This window comes from Ovis canadensis, chromosome 25 (assembly GCF_042477335.2).
Source record: "Ovis canadensis isolate MfBH-ARS-UI-01 breed Bighorn chromosome 25, ARS-UI_OviCan_v2, whole genome shotgun sequence".
Classification (NCBI taxonomy): domain Eukaryota; kingdom Metazoa; phylum Chordata; class Mammalia; order Artiodactyla; family Bovidae; genus Ovis; species Ovis canadensis.
Window position 1 is genome coordinate 60,306,340 of NC_091269.1, and position 26,740 is coordinate 60,333,079.

A 26,740-nucleotide genomic window follows, 5' to 3' on the forward strand; every position below is an offset into this window, starting at 1 on the left:
CTGCGCCCTTCACAACACACGCCCACAGGCTCTCAGCCCACTCAAGCACCTCTCCAGCCCTTCTGCACTGACTCACTGGCCTGCATCTCTTCTGTGGTCAGTGTGTAAAGGCCAGAGGGTGGAACTGAGATCACCAGGGCCAGTTCAACAAGGAGAAACCTCAACTCAGAGAAGGGAAGTAGCTTGCTTGAGGCAGCACAGCACCAAGCTGGGACAGGCCTCTAGGCCTTTGACTCCCATCTCAGCCCTGCAGCCTCCTCTACCTGGGGGCAGTGTGAGTGGGCAGGTACTTGCACAGTTGCCTGTCTCTCACAGCCACATCCAGGCTTCAGAAAGGCAGGGCCTCTAGTCTGCCTGGTGAGGCATGCGGAGGGGACATGACTAAGCTGGGCTACGTGTCACATGCCCTGAGCCTGACCTGAACTGGGAAATAACTTGCTGGCACAGAGTGGGGCCTTGTGTTTCCCTGGAGTCCCCTGAGACCCCTTGTAGCCTCCAGCCTTCTCATCCTGCCAGGTCATCTTTCCTTTCATCCCTCTCCAAACTTCCACTTCTCCAAAACACTTTCTAGCATGGTACCTGGCCAAGCCCCTCTCTCTTCCCTGTGCCCTAAGTGAGCCCTTGTTTGAGCTCAGCCTCTGGTTTGCAGAGCTGTCTATAGACCCAAGGTGGACCCGACTTGGGCTACTGACTCACAATGGGACCTCGGGCAGGTCACTTCTCTGCTCTGAGCCTTAGTACCATCTGCAAACAAAGGCTGATAGCTGTGACATTGCCAGATGGCAGGAAGATTACATGAAGGGATGCAGGTAAATCCTGTACCGAGAAGGCTCTGATAAATGCCGTGCTAGAGCTCTGACTCCATTCCCTCTGAGGGGCCCTATTATTATCCCATTTCACAAATGAAGACACTGAGCCTGGGACAGGTTTCACTTGGTCTAAGCCCATGAGGTTCAAAATGGAGCAGCCTGGCTCCAGAGTTTGTGCTGGTGCCTGCATCTGTTTACAGAGGACAGAAGACGCTCTTGATAACAAAGTGGATTAGAATGGTTTCTTCTTGCTGTGCTTCATACGGCCTTGACAGGCTACTCCCCAGTTCCTTCCCTTTACAAACAAAACTGAAGCAGACCTACAGGACAGGAGAGAAGGCCACAACTTGATATTTGAGTCAGATAACTTCTCCACATGATTCCCGGATCCCGTTTTGTTAGAAATTCTTGTTTTTTTGAAAATCTCAGTCTTTTCAAGGGAACGCTTTAGTAAACGTGGCTTCTTAACTTCAGAGGGGATTTGAGGGGCTCTGATATTTCCCCTGGGTGTCCAGCTTTGTTCCAAAGGATCACATTTTCACAGCTTGAAACTCACTGTTTCTTCTCACCTGCTTATCCTAGAAATGTGGTGGGTCAGCAGGGCCTCTGATACCTTTTAGTGAATGAATCATTTAGCAGCACCTGCAGATGTAGCCCCAAGATGACTTTTATGTGATACAGTCAAGCCTAGATCGACTGTAGCCTCGTCCTGTGTACTGTGATGTCTGTGCTGGACTTAGGCTGGTTTTGTTGATGATGAGAATGTCTGTTTGATTGAGATATAATGACTTTCAGAGTCTGGGGGAAATCCAAGTAGAAAAAGGACTTATTAGCAGCGAGGTCTGGGCTGTATACAGAGAGGTTGGCTGCCACCAGCATGCAGGTTCATTTGCTCATTTGTTCATATAGTAACATTTTATGAGCTTCTACTTCATGCCAACCCCTGATGAAGGTTGGAGAAGGAAATGGCAACCCACTCCAGTATTCTTGCCTGGAGAACCCCAGGGACAGAGGAGCCTGACGGGCTGCTGTCCATGGGGTCGCACAGTCAGACACAACTGAAGCGACTTAGCATGCATGCATGCTTTGGAGAAGGAAATGGCAACCCACTCCAGTATTCTTGCCTGGAGAACCGCAGGGACAGAGGAGCCTGGTGGGCTGCTGTCCTCGGGGTCGCACAGAGTCGGGCACATCTGAAGCAACTCAGCAGCAGCAGCAGCAGCTGATGAAGGTGCAGCGGTCTCCTTTCGCCAAGCTGACATTTAGTGGATATGCAGCTCTTGGGGGTAATTCATGCCAGGGGAACAGTTGGGATTCCCCTACAGGGAGCTTTTGAAATGAGAACATGTGCCATCTATCTGACACCAGAAAACCACCACAAGGAGCCTGAAAGGACACTGAATAGCAAGCAGACAAAAACACATTTAACAAAATACATAGTGAGATACAACAGAGAGATACAGCGATTCACAGTGTTTAAAGGTTATACCCCATTTATGCCTATTAAAAAATACTGGTTATATTCCCCATGTTGTGCAACTTATCTTTATAGCTTGCTGCTGCTGCTACGTTGCTTCAGTTGCGTCCGACTCTCTGTGACCCCATGGACTGTAGCCCATCAGGCTCCTCTGTCCATGGGATCCTCCAGGCAAGAATAGTGGAGTGGGCTGCCATGCCCTCCTCCAGGGGATCTTCCCGACCCAGGGATCAAACCCACGTTTCTTATGTCTCCTGCATTGGCAGGTGGGTTCTTTACCACTAGCTCTGCCAAGGAAGGCCCATCTTTACAGCTTATTTTATACCTAATACTTTATGCTTCTTTTTCTCCTACCACAATCTTGTCTTGCTTTCTTCCACTCCCTGCTGGTAGCCGCTAGTTTTTTCTCTATATCCGTGAGTCTATTTCTTGTTGTTGTTATATTCACTAGTTCCTTTTATTTTTTAGATTCTACCTATAAGTGATACCATACAGGATTTGTCTTTCTCTGTATGCCTTTCTTCACTTAGTGTAATGCCTTCCAGGTTCATCCATGTTGACGTAAATGCCAAATGCTCGTTCTTTCTTATGGCTGAGTCGTATAGCTGTACATAGTACCGCATCTTCTTTATCCGTGGACCTGTTGATAGATACTTAGGTTGCTCCCGTATCTTGGCAACTGTAAATGATACTGCTATGAACGTTGGGTTGCATCTATCTTTTCAAATTATTGTTTCGTTTTTTGATGTATTCTCAGCAGTGGAATTTCTGGCTTATAAGGTAGTTCTATTTTCAGGGTTTTGGGAAACCTCCACACTGTTTTCCATGGAGGTTACACCTACTTACTTTTCTATTAACAGTCTACAAGGGTTTACTTGTCTCTAAACCTTGTCAATATTTGCTGTTTGTGTTTATTTTGGTGATAGCCATCCCGACAGGTGTGAGGTGGTAGTTTATTGTGGATTTGATTTGCATTTCCATGATGATTAGCGATGGTGAGCCTCTTCTCATGTGCCTGTTGGATGCCATTTAATCAGCTTTTAAACTAAATCAGCAAGAATTGAAAAAAAAAAAAAAAGGTAACTAAGGAAGTGTCAAATCCGGCACGTGATTGGTAGGAAGACTGTACATTGATGAGGTGTTTTGGGAAAAGCTGTTTGGAAATATGTGTCAAGAGCCTAAAAATTTTACCTGTCTTTAAATCCAGCTATTTCCTTTTAGGAATGTAAACTATTTCCTTTTAGGAATGTAAACTGTTGTTTAACCATGAATAGATGAAAAGGCTTAGACATCAGTGTTATCATCACAGTGTTGCTTACAGCGGTGAATAATTAGAAATGACTTACATGCCTACATGTAGGGGATCAGTTTAATGAAGGATCAGCACGGTTCTCCAGGCACTACACACCATTAAAAATGAAGATGTAGGGGATTTTTAACAACATAGGAAGTAGTCATGATAATTTTTTGTGACATAAAAAAGTCATGAACTAATTTATGAGGAAATGGATTGAGAGAAGATATTAGCTATTTTTAAAGGCAACACAAGATCTATTTTTAGAATATACTGTCTCAAAGCAACAAGAAAAAGATAGGCAAAGACAAATAAGCAAAGGTTTTGAGTGGTCATTTTTCAGAAGAGGAAATCTGAAAGACGGTGAGTCATATAAAGAGATGCTCAGATTCATTGGTGAGAGAGATGCAGATTAGCATGCGGGGTCACTTTACTTCAATCTGATCAGCAAATATTAGAAAGCAGGGTGATGTCCAGCAGGGGTGTGGAGGAGATGGCAGAGGAGCCTTTGGAGGTGGGGGAGTGTGGCTCGGTACCAGCTTTCTGGAGGCATCTTAGTCGACCGTACTTGGTTGACTCGAGACATGCATTCTTGACTCAGCACCCCTGCCTAGGTGTATGTACCCAGAGCCAGTCACATGCAGCCCCGTGAGGGGAGCCTGGTGGATGGAGGCAGGACAAGAAGTTTCAGGCAATCGGCCCATCCACTGTGGAGTGAACAAGTCGAACAGTCACATGATGCCCCGTGTGTAACATGGGGCAACAGTCAGAGGAAACGAGGTTGACAAATACACAGCCACATGCTTGGGTCTGAAGTCATAATGTTGAGTGAGAAAGTAAGTTGAGGAAAGATGCAAAAAGGCATTGGGGGAAATTAGAATGATGCCCTCAGAAATCGTGCCGTGTTTTATAAGGACCCATGCTATCATGCAGGTGGGCTGGGTGGGGTGGAGTAGACGGGAATGGGGGATGAAGAGTCTAGGGAAAAGTGAATAAGCAATCAGCGCCAGAGAGGAACCTGGGCCTGGTCAGGAGGGAGACGGTGCTGAGACTGAGAAACGTGAGGCAGCTGCCACCTGCCCCTGAGGTGCTGAGTGCTTGGGATCTCAGTCCCGTCCATCTCTCTGCGACCCCGCGGACTAGAGCCCACCAGGTTCCTCTGTCCATGGGATTTCCCAGGTAAGATTACTGGAGCGGGTTGCCATTTCCTCCTCCAGGGGATCTTCCTGACCCAGTGATTTAACCCTCATCTCCTGTGTCTCCTGCTTGGCCGGCGGTTTCTATACCGCTTAGCCACCTGGGAAGCTCTGCAACTGAGGGTCAAGCCCCAAATGGAAATAAATAAACCCCAATGAGGTCCCAGCCAACCAACCAATGAAAGCAAAAGTACAAATAAAAAGTTTGGGTGGGAGGGGGGTTCATGTTTGGGAAGGCATGTACACCCATGGTGGATTCGTGTCAATGTATGGCAAAACCAATACAGTATTGTAAAGTAAAATAAAGTAAAAATAAAAATTAAAAAAAAAGGAAGAAAAAAAAGTTTGTTTCAATGATATTATTAAACAATATATTTGTAAGAAAAGCTTCAATATCAATGGTCAACTTTCTGGATGTAGGCCTGCTTGATATTCTTCCTGATATTTTTTTTCCTTCCCAATTTTTGATGCTGAATGTACATGACTTTTATATAAGAAAATGACTTCTGCAAATGAAGTGTGAGAGTATGTTTGACAGAAGAAGAGCAGGGGCTCAAGAAGCTTTGTACCTAAAAGGTGAGAACGTTTCAAAAAAGGATGGCTCATTCGGCCATGCGATCTTTAGTTAGCGGGAATTCTAGGCTGCAAGGATTCTGTGTTTGGGCTCAGAATAAAGCACGATGAGCCTCCTCAGCTTCTTAGCCCAGAGAAGAACGCTGTGGACCCACCTCTGTGTCCATCTGTCTGGTCGCCATCCCTCGGTTGGTGGCTGTCAGTTGCTGGCTGGATTCCAGGATGGGCACCTATGTGCCCATCATGGTGCCATCATGGTTGGGAAGGGCGTCTTGCAGGGAACCTTGGCACTCTGGTCTCTGCTCGGAGTTTCCTACACTCCTGACAGACAAACAACAGACAAGCTTCTATTGTGCGGGGGGCCTGTCCTGCCCCAGCAGCAGAGTCTGGCAATCGAACAGTCACAGGCACAAATAGCAGCACTTTCTCAGGGCTACCGACCTGGTGAATAGGCCTTTGGCCAGTTTTATGGGCTTCCCAGTGGCCCTAGTGGTAAAGAATCTGCCTGCCAATGCAGGAGACACAAGAGACACGGGTTCAACTCCTTGGTTGGGAAGATCCCTTGGAGGAGGGCATGGCAACCCCTGCCAGCATTCTTGCCTGGAAAATCCCATGGACAGAAGAGTCTGGAGGACTACAGTCCACGGGCATGCAGAGAGTCAAACAGGACTGAGCGACTGGGCATGCACACACGGCCTATATTCCTGTCCTCAGGCCTGCTGACCCCGGCTTCCCAGCTTGTAAACATCGGCTTTGTGTGTACTAACAGAGAGGTTCTTTAAAGTTAACTTGGGGAGTTCAAGAGTCATTTTGAGGGTAAAGTTCTCTAAAAGTATTGAGTGTGAAGCTAATAATGCTGAGAATGCAGAACTTGCACCCTTTTAGTCTCACGTGATGGAGTTAAAATAGAAGATATGGAATTACATGCCTCTGCAAATATCGAGGGACATTTACATGCTTTTTCTATTTACTCAGCATTCTTAAAGAGGAGTAGTGTCAGATAATAAAAAAAAAAATAAGTTTGGTATTAAAGGTTTACATTTCAGCTGGATGTCTCATTGCCTGGGTGCCTTTTGGATCATCAGTTTCCTTACTTAAGCAGAGAAAATAAGAATGCCCATGTCTCTTGTGAGGGAGTCTGTGTAAACAGCCCAGGATGGTGCAGGGCAAATGTTAGACTGTCAGTATGAGCCACATCTAGGTTGGAACCTCTTTCTTCAGAAGTGTTCCTTATTTTAGTCAGTTTCAGATTCTTAGAGGAACCATCTGCTATAGGAACTGGGCTAAATGAGGATGATATTTCGTTCCACAATCAGCTTCATCAGAAAGTGTTGTGATGGGACTGTTCAGTTTTCTCTTTTGTTCTTAATTCAGATTTGCTTTGCTGAGGCATGGAGGCGAAAGATGTCTCGGAGACTGAAGACAGAGCTGAGGATCCAGGTTCCAAAACTAAAGGCCAGCCTGATGCTGCACAGCCTGATTTCCCACCAGGAGGGCAGACCCCCGGCCCCACTGCCCTCTGGGAGACGCTAGAAAGGAAGTTTCTGGAATACCAGCAGTTGGCTCCCAGGAGCCCGGCTGAACAACAGAAGAGCCTGTTGAATCTTCTCCCACTGTTCCTAAAGGTTGGTATTCTAATTTTTGAAACTGTAAAAAGATGATACAGCACTCTGGGGACCCTTCTGGGATGATTGGAAGCTGGAGTTGGTGGTTTTAATATCATCACGAGTGGTCTCTGATTGGTTGCTTAGAGGAGAGTGTTGTGCTATTTAATAAAGATAGCAACACGGCTTATCTCCAGGGTGAGGATGGACCTGGAAAGGATGGACAGTTGGCTCTTGAGTATTACTGTCTCTTTAGTTAAAAAAGGACATTGTTCAACAGTGATATTGTTCAATCCCTGCTTAGGAGCCAGAGGAGAAACCTGCTCCTTTGGAAGCCAAGAAAGGAATCCGTGTCCTGACATGTGAGTGGCAGGGTGGCTGGAGACTCAATACCAGGGCCTGGGAGAGTCAGAACCTAAGCTGCGTCAATCACACAAACTGAGATGTGATCAGTGGGGAGCAGCAGAGCAGTATTCCCTTCCTTGGCTGCAGACACACAGGAAAAGCCCAGCCTGTCCACTGGGTTGGCACTCTGGCTGGTGGCAGCTGAGAACAGCTTGGGTACAAGGAATTTTCTTTATTGTCTTGGAATAAAGTTCCTGCTAGTGAGGTCTGCCTTGGAGTTGAGTGTGTTAAAGTCTAATTGTAGAGTTAAACAAGCATCTTTTTTGAAGATTTAGTTTTTGCTTGACCATTGATTTTGGGATATTATTGCAAAATCCAGTACTTACATTCAAAGCATGGAGAATATGAGATACTTTCACATTTGAAAATAGACCTGGATATCCAGGTGGAGGCTTTGGTAGATTTTTATTGGGAAATCCCTTTGCTAATATGTTTCCTCTAACCTATTAACCAGAAATACTTAATGATTTCCAAAGATGACTCAGAATTTTCTTGGGATCATATTTATAGGATGCACTGAATACTTAGGCATGCCTTTCTGTAAAAAATTGCCAAGTAACTTACTGTCTATGAATTCATAATTTTCCCCATGTTTTGGACGAGTATGTTCCATATATCCCATTTCGCAGATTGGATAACTGGTGCATAGGGAACATACTGGAAAAGAGCAACTAGATAAAGAGAGGCCACTTAGGTTTCTCATTCCTAGCCCTTCCTGTTTTGATGACTCCAACTTCTGGGAGGCAATTTTACCCAGTTCTCAGATCAACTTTGCCTTAAAAAGGAAAAATGTGAGAATCGCTGCCCCTCACCCACCAAGTCGCTGGGAAAGCGTATGCGTTCGGCCATAGCACTGTATCATTCCCACCCCTCTGAGCAGCCCTAGCTCTGATGAAAGGCTCTGCACCTGAGAGCCAGGGCTTCATACCTCTTTGCCTCTCTCCAGATTGTTGATTTGAGAATTCATTCTTTTGTTGTACAAATATTTGGGCTTCCCTAGTAGCCCAGATGGTAAAGAATCTGCCTGCAATGCAGGAGACCCAGGTTTGATCCCTGAGTTGGGAAGACCCCCTGGAGAAGGGAATGGCTATCCACTCTAATATTCTTGCTTGGAGAATTCCATGGACAGAGGAGCTATTTATTGAGTTCCTATAATCTCTTTTGGGCCTGTTGCTATGAAAGTAAGGAAGACCAATAGAGGTTTTACCTGTAACTGTCCAGAACAGAGGATACTGAGTAGGACCTAAAATGGTTTATTTGGCTTCTAGGAATTAAAAATGAATTCAGTTCAGTCACTCAGTCATGTCCAACTCTTTATGACCCCATGGACTGCAGCATGCCAAGCTTTCCTATCCGTCACCAACCCCCAGAGCTTGCTCAAACTCATGTCCATCGAGTCAGTGATGCCATCCAACCATCTCGTCCTCTGTCGTCCCCTTCTCCTCCTGCCTTTAATCTTTCCCAGCATCAGGGGCTTTTCCAAGGAGTCAGTTCTTCACTTCAGGTGGCCAAAGTCTTGTAGTTTCAGCTTCAGCTTCAGTCCTTCCAATGAATAGTCAGGACTGATTTCCTTTAGGATTGACTGGTTTAATCTCCTTGCAGTCCAAGGGACTCTCAAAATTGAATTCATTCAAAAATGAATTGGTGCCATTTCTTCAAAGTGGAAAGTTTTCATGTGAGACTCAGATTTCAACTTCCTCTGAAAATATTTGTAGCTCCAATAGTGATAATTGGATGGAGACGGTTGGGGCACCTCGTTAAACAGAAAATGGTCTTGGCCTCTTAGTTTACCCTAGTCCCTCACTCTCTAATACACCCAAGCCACATCACTGATCTGTGCTACCTGACCCTATATACACACTGACCTCATGGATAGCAAGTGGTCACTATTAACCTAACATCAGTATTGGTTCCTGTTTCCCAAACCCTTTCCTAATTACAGGAAGAACGATGGCCCTGTTGTTGAGTACATGGGATTTGGAGTCAAACAGCAGGGCTCCAGACCCAGCTCCACTGCTTATTAGCTGAGCATCCTTGAGCAAGCTACTAAATTTTACTGAGACTTCGTTTCCTCATCTGTAGAGTGGAATCAGTGCCACTTTGCTGGGATACCATGAGAGGAGATCAGATGAGGATTGTGAAGCCCATGGAACGTAGACATGGTGCCCATTCCCTTTCCACCAGTCTCCCGGAAACTGACTACACGTGTGCGGCTTGAAATCCCATTAGTTACCATGATCCCCAAAACTGCTGACAAAATCTGCTATGTTTTGGGTCTCTCGAGCCCACCTCTGATGAGCTCTGTAGAGGCAGACTGTCACCAGCTTTTTCTTTCTTTCTTTTTGTTATCATTTTCTTAAAATCTATATTCTTTTAAGGCCCATATGTCTACAAACCTGCTGTTCCTATTAAATTCTGACCAATAAAATCCTGCCAGAACTATAGCTCTCAAACTTCTTAATTAAGAACTGGTAGCAGAAAGGCACATGGGGAAGGTGGGAAGTTGGTGTTTTTTGGGGGGAGGGATTGTAGTGCAGATAAAATCTGAGCTGTAGATGAAGCCTGAGTATGGCCATTGGATTACAATGTATCAAGCTTGTAAAAACTCTCTTCTGAATTGTATATCCATAAAACAGAGTTCTTTAAGTTTGTTTGCAAAGAACCCTCTTAGCAAGTGGGTTGCTAAGTGGCAAGTGGCCAGTCAAGACTTTCCTATGTCTCCTTGAGTTCAGAAAGACTGCCACTCCTTGCACTTGTGTTGTTTAGGGAGGTGACTCCAGAATGGTGCAGACAAGGAGGTGGTTTTGTTGGATCACGCAGGAAGCAGCACAGAGCCGGTGACTTCCCAGGGTGCAGAGTGGTGCTGGCAGGAAGGATTCAATGGACCATTGAAGAGCCTTGGGCTTTGGTCTTTCTGAAACCTTCCTATCACAAGCTCTTAGAGCAAGAGAAGGCCTTCCTCTGACAAGTATGGGCAGGTCCTGTTGGCCTTCCATTGACTTTGCTTTAGGGAAAAGCCAACCATTCGTATCCTCTCATTGCATATAGATATTGGGCAATAATAGATGGAGAAACTAGAGTCACAGGTGTAGTTGTTGAAGACTGTCCTTAGAATATGTACTTAGAGAGAAAGCAGGCAGCTAGACGATGGGGAATCCCTGGCAATTAGTGTAAAATTCCTCCCTGTCTGGGACAGACAATCTCAGGGGTGGGATGACATGGGGGAAAAGGCAACTCTGTGCATTTGGTAGATTAGGGATACTGATAATAGGTTCACACTGCTCCCTTCAAGAGGTGACATCTGTGTCCCCTCCCCTGGAACCTAGATGGGTTTGTGATGGCTTGACTAATTGAATAGGGCAAAAATGACATTTCTGGGCTCAGGTCTCAAGAGAATTGTAGCTTCTCCCTGTCACTTGGAAGACTTGCTCTTAGACCCCAGCTGCCATGCTGTGAGGAAGCCCAGGCAGCCCTGAGTAAAAGCGCATGTGGAGAGAACCGAAGCTCCTGACATTGCGGCTGCGCTGCTGCTGATAGCCAGCACAGTTTTCCAGCCATGTGAGTGTGCTGTCTCGGATCTCTTAGCCCTTGTTTACCACCCCAGCCGAGGGAAGCAGAGGAAAGCTGTTCCTGCTGAGCTCTGCCTGAACTGGAGGTCCATGAGAAAAAGAAATGATTGCTGTTATTTTAAGCCACTCAATTTGGGCTTGTTTGTTATACAGCAATAGATAATCAGAACAGTGGGTAACACAAGCAGGAATCCATTTATTTCCTAGTGCTGGGGGATTGGAATTAAAACTAAGTCAGTTGTATTTGTGTGTGTGTGTGTGTGTGTGTGTGTGTGTGTGTGTAGGTACTCTTAGGCTAACTGCTCAGCCAGTGGTACACAGTTTATACTGTTGGATGTAGTCAATTATTCTTATATAAACCCAGCATGGAGTCAACTGACTATGGAAGAGAGAGAAGTAACATTAAATATAATAACAAGGGTGACCAAGAGTTATTTCCGAGTGTGGCATCCAGAGGGGAGGGTGAGGATAAATACGCCTTCTTGTTCATCTCTGGCCCTAATCCACTTCAGAGTGGGGCCTGCCACATGGTTTATTCCCTTCTCAGGGGAACACTATTTTTGTTATGTTAATGAACTTTTGATGCATCACTTTTTTTTCTGGTTACAAAGGAGAGAATTAGCAGGGGAAACTCACGTAAAGTCTCTGAAATGTTTTGAGTTTACTTAAAGGCCAAATCATCAAACTTTGCAGCAATGAAGAGATAGCAATGTGGCAGTCACGCTTGAAAACTGACCAGGTTCTCTGTCTTTCAAAGCCAAGGTTTTCTCCCATTTCCTCTAGAGCTGCTGTCATTCCTTATGCTCTGGAGACCAGAGCATCACTTTCTTCTTCTTTTTTCCATGGGAGGGGACAGCCGCAAGACATGATGGTGCAGCGCAGAGAATGTAAGTGAATATTTTTTAAAATATTGAGCAATATTCTCCCAGCATGCAAATCCCAATTTGGGGAAAAAATTAGTTCCTTTTGAAAGTTGCCTTAACTCTTCGGGGTCTCCATGGTACCATTCAGTAAATGATTGCCTCTGTGCATTAAATAGCACCCCAATGGCCCAAAAGAGTTCATGGGGCCTCCAGAAGTAGCCATCATGGTCCCAGGAAGGAGTGTGAGCCTTGGGAGAATCTGGCTGAGTGTACAATTACTGTTCAGCTCACAGTGGCCCAATTAGCTTTATTGTAGAGTGCCTCCTGGAGTCCCACTGCTCAAAGACAATCTCAATGCCTCTGAGTCAACTGCCTGCAAATCAGACTTTTGAGGGTTTGCCAGCGCTGGGAGGAGGCACGGACATTTGTTAGGAAGATATCATAGAGTTCTTAGTCCTGGGGAAGGAAATAATGGTACCACTGAAATTCCCAGCCAGGAGGACTGACGTTTCTCTCCAGAGATGAACTTTTCCAGGTGATAGCTGGTTTCCAGGCAGTAGCCATACATTTCATAGACAGGCACATGCTATCTTGGTATGTGTGAGATAATTCAGCTCTTCACTCTGCTGCTTAACTGGTTATCTCAGGTTACCGTCTGGTTCTGACTCAGTTTCTGTAAAGTGGGAATAATAATAATACCAATCCCAAAGGTATGTTACATGGATTAGTGAAAACAATGCATGTCAGTGCTTGTCACAGCATTTGGCACAAACCCAGCAACACATTTGGCCATTATTCTGCATAATGTGGGTCCCATCATCATACATTCACGTATCAAATATTTGTTGGAGGTCTCCTATGTAAAATAGTGCTTGAAATTCACCTAGTTGTTTTTGTAGTTTTAGCAAAGTTCTGATATGCTGTTTATTTGCTTTATTTTATTTACAAAGGAAAGGTGTGACTGTGTTCATTTATAGGGCTGAACATTTTTTAACTATTTCAGATACAAAGTTTTGTTCAAATCAAAATAAATAGCCAGGTACTCACCACCCATATGGGCTTCCCAGGTGGTGCTAGTGGTGAAGAACCTGCTTGTCAAGACAGGAGAAGTAACATGCAGGTTTGATCCCTGGGTCAGGAAAATCTCCTGAAGGTGGGCATGGCAACCCACTTCAGTATTCTTGCCTGGAGAATCCCATGGACAGAGGAGCCTGAAGGGCTATAGTCCACCGGGTCACAAAGAGTCAGACAGGACTGAAGCAACTTAGCATGCACGCATGCACCAGCCATATAAAAGAAACACAGCATTTCGGATAAACTAAAGCCACCTGTGTGTAAATTCAAGAACTTATTCCCCTCCTGCTCACTCCCAACGGTAACTCCCAACCTGCTGAATTAACATGCCCTGTGCGAAATGATAGATAAAGAGACAGCAAGTTGTAAAAGTATATTATGGTATCATTCTAAGATACCTATAAAACTGCGTGTAAATTATACAATAATATGGGTGTATTTTTATAACCATAAGTAATAATATCATGTAATTTATGTATAGTCTCACAAGTTTTTGTAGACTCAAACTGTAATATACTTTCACAATTTGCTTTCTCCACAACATTCTATTTCTGGGATTATCTGTACTGACACAGCTCTGTTTCTTTTTTCTTTTTCAGTGCTATGTGATAGCCTTGTATAAATTTGTCACAAATCATTCATTATCCTACTGATGGACATTAAATTTTTCCCAATCAAAAATAACATTGCGTAGCTATTTCTTGTTCATATCATCTGCGCACACACGCCACATGTTTAGGGATATGCTTAGAGACGTCTCTCTAGCGCTGGAATTGCTGGGTGGTTGGACATGTGCCCCCTTAGCTTTATTTAATCATGTTAGATGCTTCTTCAAAGAGGTTCTTTCAAGTAACTCTCCAGCATAGGGTAGGGGGGTTTCATGGTTCCTCACTTTCCCTACATTTGGGATTGTCAGATTTTTCATTTCTGCTAACCAGAAAAGTATAAAATATCTTCTTGCAGTTATAGTTTTTACTTCCCTGATTATTAGTAATTTTCTATTTATCTTTCAATAAGTTGTTTGTTGCTTCATTTGCCTGTTTTTAAAAAATCAGCCTTTTAAATAATTAATTTATAGGGGTCTAAATACCAGCCTTTTGTGAGTTACATGCATTACAAATATTTCCTCCGAATCTGCAGTCTGCGTCCTTGTTTTGTATGTAGTGTCTTTTTATATCAAGAAGAGTTTTAAAGGTTTTTACTTTTAAACAAACACAGTATCTGTTGCAAGGAAACACACTGAGAACGATTTCCCTTTAGCAATTTTGTGTCTTTCTCACCCTTTCTAGAAGAAGGATCTCAGCTTTAAAAAATATTGGTCAGGCCTTTGGGAAGGAATATAATTTCACATGGCTGGTGAGTGGGAGCGGTGGACGACAGTCTAGCAAATTGCATTTCATAGTGGCCGCTAATTGCCAGGAATGCACACAACAGCTTACCTCCCTGGTGGGAACCTGGGGTCAGGAATTGCCAGGAACTCAAGTTTGGGGCCAAGGATAGTCACTCTGCTCTGTACTCAGCCTGTGATGACACGGGAGAACAAAGGGAAAGGAAACATGCAAAGCAGACCTGGGAACAGGATTACTATGGAAACTGGAGGAAATTCTGGAGCGAGCCTGGCATCCCAGGCAGAATTGTAAGCCTTCTATTAAATAGTATTTTAAACAATAATCAGAGAAAGTCTGAGGAGAAAGAAGACCATACATTGACATGAATCCACCACGGTGGTACATGTGTTCCCAAACATGAACCCCCCTCCCACCTCCCTCCCCATATATGTCAATGTATGGCAAAACCAATACAGTATTGTAAAGTAAAATAAAGTAAACATAAAAATTAAAATAATAATAATAATAAAAAGAAGAAGAAGACCAGATTGGATAGAGATGAAAGGGACAGATAAGAGAGGATTTAAAGGAAATTAAAAGAAATGGGAGACTAAAAACAATGACAGCAACAAGTTGGACTGGGAAAGGATTTCCTAAGCTTGGAACTAAATCCAGAAAGTAACGGAGTGGACTGAGAAATTTCATTTCATAAGAATTTCAGATTTCTGTGCAGTTTACCAAGCAATACCACATTTAAAGATGAAATGACAGATTCCGAAAAATTGAGATAATGTTATAGACCGAAGGTTAATGATTTTTGTACATAAAAAGATTTTAAAAATAAATAAGAAAATAATGAAAAACCCAACAGAATAATAGGCTAAGAGTAAGAACAGACAATTCAAAAGGCATTAAAAGTGTTCATCCACTCTAGTTACCCAAAGATTGCAACTGAAATGAGATATTTTTTCTTCTGTAAGTTTTCTTATTTAGGATGAAACAGCACCACAGTGCTCGATGTTGGTGTGTGTGGAGAGAAATCAGCCCTTTTCCAGGGAGCCCTTGGAGGCTAATCTGGTAAACTTTTTCTGGAGAGTGAGTTAGTAGTTAGTAATAGGTACCAAATCGCTTAAAAAAAGGGAAGAAAACACTCTTTTAATTGGATAGTATCACTGGCTCAATGGACATGAGTTTGAACAAGTTCCAGGAGATAGGGAACAACAGGGAAGCCTGGTGTGTTGCGGCCCATGGGGTTGCACGAAAAGGGTCAGACACGACTGAGCGACTGAATAGCAATTGAAAATCCCACTTTTTAAAATCTACAATTCTATCTTTCAGAATTTATCTGAAAGAAATACTTGCACTACCAAACTAAAATATTTGCATGAGGTTTGACAGGAGTGTAAGGGGAGAATCAGGGAGACCCAGCAGGTGATGGTGAGGAAGGGGAGGGAGGAGGGGCCTAGAGAGTCCCTCTTGGAATTTCCTACAGAGCAGGTGAGTGCTCGGTGCGGCCATTCCCTGAGACAAGAAACATTGGGTTTGGGGGGAAGGCAGCGGGTTCAGTAAAGCGTGTTTGGTGTTTCAGGAGTGTGAGTTCAGGGGAGATGTCCAGAGTCAAAGCTGGGTGTGTTTGGATCTCAGTATGAGTTGAAGAATTCCTAGGTACTAGTGTAGAGAGACAGCAGGAGCTGGAGGGTGGGTGATTTAGCGGCTTTCCATGAACCCGAGAAAGCGACTTAGGCTGGCAGGGCGGTGATTCTGATGCCTGGCTTTGTAGCTTTGACATCACTGAGTGAATCCTGCATGTTGCGCTTCAGGCCTGGGAACACTCCGTGGGGATCATCTGCTTTCCCAGTCTTCAAAGGCTGGCTGAAGATGTTTCCAACCAGTTTGCCCAAGAAATACAGAAGGCGCTTGTGGGAAAGCCTGCAGGTAAGAGAAGAGCTGTCCTGGAGAACTTCATGGAGCGCAAAGCAGCTCTGCGGGCCCCTCCCAGGCCTCTGGCTAAGCCCCTCTCTGCTTTCTAGGGGAGTTAGAGTAGAGCCTTTGAACATGTACAGCAGGCCAGGTTCTGACCTTGAGGACCCTGGAGAACAAAAGAAAAGGCCAGAAGAGGGAAGAGAAGGGGAACTTGGGAAAATTTGCTGCTCTTGGGAGGGACACACAGATGTACACACTCACACCACTGACCCTACCGTATATGTGTGTGATATATATACACAGACACATACACACACACACACACACACACACACACACACACACACACAAAACCAAAGCCAAGCAGATTTCCTGCTACAGGTCTCCTGACTCACATGCTTCCCTTCATGGAGGTGGACCCCCAGAGCCTGGGCTATGAGGCTGAGAGCAGAAGGAGATTCCAGGGGGAAGGAATAGCTTGAGCATGGTGTAGATGGAGGAATCCCTGCGACAGAAGGGGCTGTGTGACATAGGAAGCGGGGAGAAGACACTGGATTGTGGCAAGTCCAATTGCTGAGGAGCGTGTTCTTATTATTTAGCAATAGGAGCCACTAATGGTTGTTGAACAGGGACGATGGCATAATAAAAGCTGCCCTCCAAGGAGATTAATGATGACAGAGTGTGAAATGTTTGGTATAGATACAGGCATCACTGCCGGGCGTGCAAGAGGTGGACGTGCCGTGAGGGTGCTGAGGCAAACCTTAGGGAGAGAGGGGCCCAAGTGGGGGGAGCTGGGTGACCTGGCCACCGCACTGCCCTGCTGGTGACCTTTCTCTCCTCACCACTGTTGTCAGAGCAAGCACGGGTAGCAGCTGGGAAGCTGCTGCGATGGAAGGGAGACGCGGACGTGGATCAGGATGGTTACCTACTCCTGAAGTCGGTGTACGTGCTCACGGGGACAGATTCCGTAAGTTCCAGGCCCCACTGGCCCCGCCTCCCTGGCTGGGCACTTCTCACCAATGTCCCAGCACAGGGCAGTGGAATTTCTCAAGGGTGCTTTCTTTCCACGAAACTGACTGATTGCTTTTCCTCCTCTGTGCCCCTTGGATAAAGAACAAGGGCTTCAGAGTCTGAAATCCTGCCTATTCACATCCTGCCTTTTCACCTCGTGTGCTGCCTTGAACAAATGATTTGATTTCTTTGCATCTCTGTTGTGCTGTTACTTTTAAAATTAGAGATAAGAATGCTTCCGCTCTAGGCTTAGTGTGAGGATCAGTGATGGGTGGTGTGTGCAGACTCTATTTCCTGTGTGTCAGGGCGGGGCTGGGTGCATGCCATGCTCTGTACAGTTAATCCTCCCAGGACCCCAGGAGTCAGATTACAGCGAGGCTGCACTGGGGACAGCGATCAGGTTTGCCTGTGGTGTACAGCCTCTCTGACTTGATGCTTTGAGCCACTGCTGTTTACTGCCTCCTGCTGAACTCAGACTAAAGGAGCCAGGCCTGCGGGCACCTGCCCAGAGCCGCACCGGAGATGAAAACGGCTGCTATTCCTTCTTACCATCCAGGCCCCGTCCTGGCTGTGTTCATCCCGCCGTGGGAGTGCTCTGCCGATGACTGGTGGCCTCTCAGGCAGAAGCAGCCCCCAGAAGCTGTGGCCATCAGCATAAATGACCCAAAGTCCTGTGCAGGGCAGGTCCAGAGGCTCCTCTGTCTAGTGAGAGCGCCCACTGTGAGTGTCCTGGTGCCCAGACTAGGAACAGCAGGGAACCAGGCTGGAGTGGTGGCTGCCCTCTGGCTAATGGTGAACACGGGCATCTGACGGGCATTTGGAGATAGCACCAGGAAGCGGGAGAGGAGCACGGCAAACAGTTGCTCACCAGCGGGAGGACCACCCACCTGACATTTCCTCTCTGTGAACCGCCTGGACCACCATCTGGGACAGTGACCTGGAGCACAAGGTGGGGGCTCGTCACCCCCTGAGGAAGGCCTATTTTCAGCGTGAGCAGTATAAGTTAACCTAAAGCCTTGCTTTCTGCTGGGAGGAGTCTGCCTCCAAAGCAGCGAGAGAGTAAGCAGTTGGCTTTCTGGGGAGATGGTGCAGTTCAGAGCACAGGAAGAGACACCCTGAGTGCGGCCACGCACTCATGTGCCCAGTACAGGGGGCAGACCCTCCCTGCAGTGAAAACCTTTAGGCAGCAGCAGCCTGGAGCTGGCCCAGACTGTACATTCTTCCTTTCCCTTTCCTAACGTACCCACCGTGTCTGTGAGCTTAGCCCATAGGGTGGGATATTGCGTACTTTATATTAGCCACACACGTGCTCTCTCACGCTCATGTATGTGCGCACGCGTGCAGAGGTTGCAGTGCGGTAATAGCGGCGGAGCTGCAGGCAGAGCCCGCGGAGAGAGGCCGTGTGGCGCTGCACACTCGGGCTGATCCCTCTGTTCTGACTCCTTGTCTCCTCTCTGTCTGGCAGCCCTGGGGCTGTTGAGGTGTGTGGCTCTCTGGGTTATTGGTCCTCACCTATAGGGCTGTTTGGGTCAAGCTGAGGTCTTGGATCTGAGCAAGGGGATGGAAAGGGCCCTGATCGTGTCCTTAATTCAGATGCTTGAACTTGTTCTCTGCCACCTCTTCCTGACTGAGTTTCCAGTTCCCTCATCAGGAGGAAACCTGTCAAAATCAGCGGTGTGATTGCCAGGAATGCCCTTGATTTCTGCTCCGCAGCAGCCCTCCCCCTTCCTTCCTGTCATCTCTCTATCATGTAAAAGATATGTCTACCTAGCACGTAATACACGCTTTATGTAAACTTAATCTTCACAGCTGTCCCACTGGCCCTAAAATTGTCTCCATTCCTAATTGAGAATGTGTCGCCCAGAGAGAGGAAGTGGCTTCCCCAAGTTCGGGGCTGAAAGAAGCGAGCTGGATGGCCTCTCCCGTCTGGGTCCGGAGCTGCGCTCTGCAGCCCTGGCCACGTCTGAACTTCCCTTGCAGGAGACGCTGGGCAGAGTCGCTGAGTCTGGGCTCCCAGCCCTGCTCCTCCAGTGCCTCTACCTGTTCTTTGTCTTTCCTCTGGAAAAGGATGAGCTTCCTGAGAGTGATGTTCAAGTTCAGAGGATGTTTGTGCAGGTGAGTGGGGGGAGGGCTGGACTTCCTGGGCCAAGACCAAGCTTCTTCTTGGTCCTCCAACCTGCTTCTCCAACCTCCTCTGGTCTCTCTCTTCCCCTAGCTCTGAGCCTCCTCTGTTCTCCTGGAGGGCCCAGCTCACCCCTTCACCCCTAGGCTCTGCAAATGCTGCGGAATCCCGTGCATTTGGAAGACAGAGTTTCTCTCCACCTCCTTGTATCTCTGTGTTGCCCTTGTTCTCTTTCAGAACAGTGTGCTTTTCTTCCCCCTCTGCTTGGCTGCACCAACTTCTTGTCCTCCAGTCTGTGGTCTAGGGTCCTGCCCACCCTCCTGGGCACCTGGAACCTCCTATCTCTGGCCCCTGCACCTCTGAGAACAAACTCGCTAAGCCCCCCTTGTGTAACTCTGTAAGTACTTGCTATGTACCAGCCTTGTGCCATAAGCTTACACCCATCACCTCCCTGAGTCCTGTCTTTCATCACAGGATGTGCGTGGTACTGTCATCTTTATTCAACATGATCTAAAGTACGGTGAGTAAACACGGGTCCAGAGTCCAAGTGTGGCTCAGTGGTAAAGAATCCACCTGCCAAGCAGGAGACGTGGGTTCAGGAAGATCCCCTGGAGGAAGCAATGGGAGTTTACTCCAGTATTCTTGCCCGGGAAATCCCATGGACAGAGGAGCCTGGCAGGCTATGGTCCGTGGGGTCACAAGACAGTGGGACGTGACTTAGCAACTCAACAACAATAAGGGTCATAGAGGAGGCGGATGGGGGCAGGGATTGGAACCTGGGAATCTGGCTTCTGAGACTGCGTTTACCCACTCTGTGGGGCCACCTCCATCTCTCCTCTCAGACGCCATCTCAGGCCACTATTCCCTGTGGTGTGCTCATGTTATGACCTGTCTTTCCTATCTTCTCCGACTGGCAGAGGCTTTTCACGCAACTTCTCGCCTCTCTCCCCTTTACTGACGAGTTCTGCTTTCTCAGCTGCTGGCGTGCTGTGTTCTCCAGAAAACTCCTCCGGCCTCTCCAGCGGAGGCGGGGTACTGTCTGTCTGCCTTCTCTTTGTATCACACGGAGCAGGTACACAGGACCATTTGGGAACTGCCCGTGCAGCTGGCCCCTGAACGTGCACGTTCACAGCCGCGCCCACTTTAGACCAATGCTCAAGCCAGAATCCTCATTACCAGTGGGCATCTCATGAGTTCTGCCGGATTCCACTTATGCCGGGTGTCCCCTAAGCTTCGCTTGTTAGAAATGTAGGCCTCATTTGCCCACATATAAGTCATATCTTCAGTGGTGGTCAGGACACAGGACTGGGTACGTAAACAAGTCTTCACTGTGTGGTCTCCACGTGCTCTGCAGGCAATTAACGCAGCCCTGTCTTCAGCTGTCCTCTCTACGTACGGACAGAATGTGAGCCACAGCGATACCACCTCAAGGCTTTTCAGAGCTTCCTTCTTTCACTCCGCAAAACTGTACAGAGCTCCTCTTGGGTGCATCTCTGTACTAGACCCGCACCCTCTCGTAGGGGCGACAGAGAGATGGAGAAGCCGACTGGGGAGACCAATCGCATGAATAGAGGAGCAGGGTCCAGTTCTTTAAATGCTCTCATGGAAAACTGAGAGATGTGCTGGGAAATGAGAGCCAGGGGACCTGACTTATGGTTGAGCATAAACGGAGACACTTCGGAGGAAATGGCATTGAACCAGGGAGCTGAAGGTTGGGATGGAGATGTGAAGGGGGAGGAGACAGGAGAGGAGAAGCAACGGCTGGCCAAGTGAAGGGTTGCGTGGCCACAATCACTGGCCATCTTCAGGGGAGACCAGAAAAGCGCGTCTGTCCCCACTTCCATGACTGTCCAGCTAAGCCTCCGTCACTGTGCAAAAAGGGGCTCAAGGATTTGGACAGAAGGAGCTTTCCATGTTCGCCAAAGTGGAAGAGGGTCCCTGCAAGACCACCAAGAGCCACAGGGAGAGTGCCCAGGATAACATGAGGGGAGAGGCAGGGCTGGGCCATGCAGAACTCTGGGAGCCATATTAGGGTGTTTGGTTTCCGTACCAGTGCACAGTAGGCTTTCAGGAGGTAACCATAGGAACATGGGATGGGTGGGGGCAAGAAGTCCAGCTAGGAGGTTGCAGGATAACGCTCGTAATCTTACAGAGAAGTAGAGGCTGAGTGCCAGCCGGGGATTCAGGAACACAGCTCTCTTTTTAAATCGCACCGTTAATTCTGTATTTTAACCACAGGTGGCATTTTCTACATTTCTATATAATAAGACACCTCTCTAAGTCAAACACTCTTGTGTTATTCTGATGTGGAAAGGATAATCACTGCTTGTACTGGGTTGGGAGTCCACATTTTAGCCCTGCCACCTTTTTATAGGTGGCTGTTGACCATGCCAGTCTCAGGCAGAGGGTGATCAGCCACAATTCTATCTCTCCGGCTGAGACAAGGAAAAGTAAGGTACAAATTCATTACAGGAAGGAGGCTTCCTAACCAGAGACTTTGTATTTTCCCCCCTCAGATGTTGCTCAACATTTGCGGTGAGGCTCAGGGTCTGGAGGGACTTCTCTCAGGAAATGAGCTCCAGTCTCTCATGATTGCCACGACATGTCTTCGGGAGCACAGCTGCTATTTTTGGAAGGAGCCCACCTTCTGCGTGCTGAAGACCATCTCCAAGGCCCAGAACGTCGGCGTCATCCAATACCTGCAGGGTATGACCCTGGAGACCAGGGACGGTCTGTGGGCACATTTTCTAGAATAAGACCCTGGCATGCCCTGGCAGCATTAGCACAGATTCCAGGGGTCCAAAAAGAGATGAACAAACAGGGTTTTCACTGATGTCCAGTTGTCTAGTAGGTGACCCTGTGTTACTTGGGTCCATTCATGACAGGGCTTTTACTGTTCATTTTGATGGTCCATTGGAAGGGGGAGGGAAAGGGCAACTTATTTACTACACATACTGCCAAACACATACTATGCTGAGCTCATTTGTATATTATCTAATTTTTTTGAGCTAGATATTGACGATTAATGCCATTTTGTAGTGAGGAAACCGATGATTAAGCGTGATAGAAGAATTTGCCAAGGCTCCCCAGCTAGTGAAGAAGAGAATCACATATTAAACCCGAGATGCCAATTCTGGTGCCTTAGGCTCTGCTCTGGACAGTGTGCGTAAAAGTTAAGGACTTTCTGAGGTTAGACAGCCAGGCTGTAGCCTCCTGCCCTGTCCCTTTAGCTGAGTGACCTTGAGCGCTTTACTGCCTGTATGCTCAAGATCCTTTGTCTGTAAAATGGAGATAACAGTCCCGCGGATTGCTGGGATGCATTAATGAGCTGGCATATTTGAAGCCCTCAGACAGCACCTGGCAGTGGGCGCCCCATTGGCCAGCATCCCAGAATCATTACTTGGCTGTGATCCAAGGTTGCACCCTGAGGGAATCAATTCTTCTAGCTGTCCCGGGACTTCCCTTAGCATCGTCTGTTTCCCAAGGACTCGAGTAATGCTGGGAACCACGGACACCACTGTGGCCTGCAGAATCTTGGGAACATGTATCGGCCTCCTTTCAGGTGCTGGCCCACTGTGGGACAGGGAGGGAGGCTCTGCAAGGATAACTTGGATGAGTAGGTTCTGACAAAAGTCTTCAGCTGACCTTCCCACCACCGTTGTTCAGCTTCACCAGCTAAAGTGCCTCTTAGGAACACAACCGTCCATCCCTTGGGTTAACTCCAAGGGATCTGAGCCTGCCAGTGTGACCTGCTGGTCCCCGAGCACTTGTCCCCTGACTTGTCTTCTTTCTAGGACCCCTTATAATAGAGGGTGTCAGGGGCTGAGAGCTGGGCACATACAAGTCCCCCCTCTTACTGTAACTGAGCCCTGGGATAATGCATCATCCCCAGTTCCATGACTGAAATTTCCCGATGAAGCTATGGTCCAGTGGTAATAGTGTAGGGCTGAGCCAGGCCTGAGGAGCTCAGCAACCCAGGCACCCCTCACAGACTGGAGTCAGAGGCTCCTGAGGAAAAGCTGCCTGCCTTGGTGCCAGGGGTCTCTCACTGTAGTCATTATTCTCAGCTGGAAAAAAAAAAAAAAAAACACCATGTTACAGAGATCTAGTCACCTAGAGTCCTGTGCCCAGGGCCCCTGCAGGGGAATGAGGATTTTCCACGGGCCTACAGGCTGAGGAGAAGGTCAGGAAGTGAGTGCCAGGCTGGTGTCTCCCTGCCAAGCCGGCAGCTCTCAGTGCTGCCCTGCACAGCATGCGGTCTTGGGATTGTATCGGTGGCCTCGCAGGTGAGGGACTGAACATGCCTTATCTCAAATTTTGAGAGACGCTTTTCCTGAACACTGGTGTGGCTTTCCTGGCATTCAGAAGAGGCCTCTCCTGACAAAAGAGCCCTAAAAACAGTGATCCATCAAAATGCAAACCCAATGGCATCTTTCTGTGACTCAGTTCTTCCCCTGGCTTCTCACAGCTCTGGGGTAAACAGTGCGTTCCATAGCAGGCCACACACCAGATGGACCGTCTTCCTCCCTCTACCTTGTGGATCACGCTTCCAGGCTCCAACCCTCTGGATTCTTTAGTAGCTGAAACACACCCTCTTTTTGCCCTTCGTCTTCCCACGTGTTCATATATCCTTCCCTGCACTTTTCATCAAGCTGATTTCTGCACAGCATTGCTTCCTTAAGGTCTCCTGTGACACTCAGGTCTTGTGTCTTGCCTCTTGTTATCTAAAGGACCTGGATCCCTCTGCATGCTGGGAATTAGGGGCGGAGGGCTAGGAGATTTTCATCCTCTCCCTTTTTTACTTACTCTCCATCTGGGCCCCAGAGTGTGGCTCTCAGGATGACACTTCTCAGAGAGGAAGCTTCTTCTTGATCCAAGAGTCAGCAGAAGCATTTTAGATGAATTCTTAGTCACATCCTGACATACAGCTTACAATCAGGTGGGGAGGGAATGGGCATGCAGCGAAGCCATTGTCTCTGAGCTCAGCATGGGTGTGTTTCTGCCTACAGCCATGGATTGCATCAAGATCTCTCTCCAGAACCTCTCCAGGCTTGTTGACACCCTCCCCGCTCCTGAGGTGAGCGAGGTAGTGAGCCTCGTCTTGGGCTTTGTGAAGGACTCCTATCCCATCTCCTCAGCTCTGTTCCTGGAGTTTGAGACCGGGGAGGGCTACCCTCTGCTGCTCAAAGTGTTACTTCGGTAAGTGGCTGTGTTTGGTGGGAAAGAAACAGTGGAAGCTGAGGTCCTCAGAATCACATATGGTGCTCTGGAGAAAGATATGGAGGCTTCTCAGAATGTCTTCTGAAATACAAATCTCCATAGAGCGTGTCCAGAGAGACTTTTATTGCGAAAGTAATTCAATGTGCAGCTGAGTTTGAAGTTAACTTCTTTAGGAAACCAATGGGTGAGCTCAATAACAGTTTTACCAAGTCCATTTGGTGGCATACACGCCGGCATGCCTGCTAGTCTGACAGTCTCCTAGAGCCCACATCCTCTATTGGAAGGCTTTCTAGGATGGCTGTGATGAGCTCTGCCTGTATGCTGTGGGGCTGGAAGTGCCCACAGGTCAGCAAACCCCAGGACTAGCCCCCTACCAATGGCTGGTAGAAGCTGATGGATATACACCCGGCAAAGGTGACTGCTACCACGGATGTCTCTGTCGTAGCAGTTCCTAAATATCTCTTTGCCCCTTGGGTGGGCTAGCTCTACTTTGCCTTCCAGAGTCCCCAGGAGGACTAAGCTCCAACTGCTCTTGCTTGGTGATGTTCTGGCTTCCTTCCATTCCCTGTCTCAGAGGGCCTTTCCCCTACTGTTATTCTCAAATTATTCATCCATGGGAAACACACAAAGGTGTGACTCAGCAAAGTCTGGGCTGATTTCCTCCACTCTGAATTGCTACGTCATCTGCAAGTTGGGTCCAGGGATTGGATAAACCAAGGGATGGAAGTGAAAGAAGCTTGCTGATGGCCCGAACTCTTCCGCTGGTTATGGGGAAGCTCTATGAGGGCACCGCCACAAACATTCCCTTGGCTTAGCTCTGAATACGAGCAGCGTTGCTCATTTGTAGGATGCAGATTACCACTGTGCTTCACAGATTTTGCTACAGAGTCAGGCTTTTAGTCTAGAGGGATGACTCGGATAAGGGGACTGACATCCCAAAGGAATGGGATTAGATGACAACATCAGAGGACCTTCCTCCAAAGGCGCACACAGAATGGACATCCCTACGTGGTTAGTCTTAGACTCAGTCGCGTCTGCCTCTTTGTGACCCCATGGACTACAGCTCACTGTAGCTGTCCATGGGATTTCCCAGGCAAGAGTACTGGAGTGGGCTGCCATTCCTTTCTCCAGGGGATCTTACCAGTCCAGGGATGGGACCCAGGTCTCCCGCATTGCAGGCGGATTCCTTACTGTCTGAGCCACCAGGGAAGCCCAAGGGATGTCTCTATGAGAATGCCATGTTTCACACGAGGCTGGACCATCACTGGCTGGTGACTGCTACCATGGATGTCTCTGTCACAGCAGTTCCTAAATATCTCTTTGGTTAAATGGCTGGTTGGTTTGCCACAGACTTCTTGTGGAAGGCAGGAGGGAAAATAAACTGTTCAGGGAATGTCAGAAAGGACCCATATCGGCTCATTTGTTTTCTTTTTTGCCTTAATGGGAGTCACACTGCCAATACTTTTACCCTTGACCTGACAATGAGACTTAAGAGACCATTCTCCATGAGAAGAGCAAAGCAGCCCACCCACTACACATAAGTAGCTGAAGACAAAAGAAATACCCACCCTTTGAAATAAGCATGAAGAAATCTAATAAATAATAAAGCCCAATTATTTCCCATGATGTTTGTATTGTTGCTCTTCTGAAATATCAAATCTCTCATTTTGGGGGTGCTCCTGCCCATTTGGTGCCTGAAGCCCGCACATCTTGGGGGCCCTTCCACGGAAAGCAGCTCTCCTGTGAGCCGACGCTGTGGCTCTGCTCACAGGTTCCTCTGCGTACAGAGATATTTCAGATACCTGAAATACAGGTTTCTCTGTATTCTGTCTGTGCAAGTCCTTAGATCTAGGGCTGATGCTTGCAAACAGAGTGACTTTTATCCACCCCCTGCCCCATGCCTTTCGGTGCTAAACTGGTGGAGATCTTTGGGGTCATGCCGAGCACTGTGATCTTCATTGCCTCTGCCTCCCTGTGACCAGCACCTTGGGCAAACCTGGCTGTTCTGTCCAAGACATCCAGGGAGCTGGTCTCGTCTGTCCCCACAGGTACGACGGACTGACCCAGAGCGAGGCTGACCCCCACCTGGAGGAGCTCCTCGGGCTGGTGGTGTGGCTGACAACCTGTGGGAGGTCAGAGCTGAAGGTGTTCGACAGCATCACTTACCCGCAGCTTGAAGGCTTCAAGTTCCATCACGAGGCTTCTGGTGGGTCTCTGGGTGTCCCTGGGTGCTTTGCGCCCTGAAGAGGCAGTGCAGGTCATTTCCTGCTTC

At 47.5% G+C, this 26,740-nt stretch overlaps 1 protein-coding gene across 3 annotated transcripts in view; it reads left to right on the forward strand.

Annotated features, from left to right (window-relative positions):
* WDFY4 (WDFY family member 4) overlaps positions 1-26,740 on the forward strand; it is a 265,680-nt gene that overhangs the window by 20,260 nt on the left and 218,680 nt on the right. For 2 of the 3 annotated variants that reach the window (XM_069572500.1, XM_069572499.1), the window contains exons 2-8: positions 6,724-6,974; positions 16,013-16,127; positions 16,970-17,082; positions 19,107-19,241; positions 21,765-21,954; positions 24,258-24,447; positions 26,517-26,674. In XM_069572500.1, the coding sequence (XP_069428601.1) occupies positions 6,741-6,974; positions 16,013-16,127; positions 16,970-17,082; positions 19,107-19,241; positions 21,765-21,954; positions 24,258-24,447; positions 26,517-26,674 (1,135 nt within the window). In that variant the 5' untranslated portion in view covers positions 6,724-6,740. Of the gene's footprint in view, positions 1-6,629; positions 6,975-16,012; positions 16,128-16,969; positions 17,083-19,106; positions 19,242-21,764; positions 21,955-24,257; positions 24,448-26,516; positions 26,675-26,740 lie in introns of those variants that run through there. The other variant, XM_069572501.1, reaches the window with a different exon arrangement.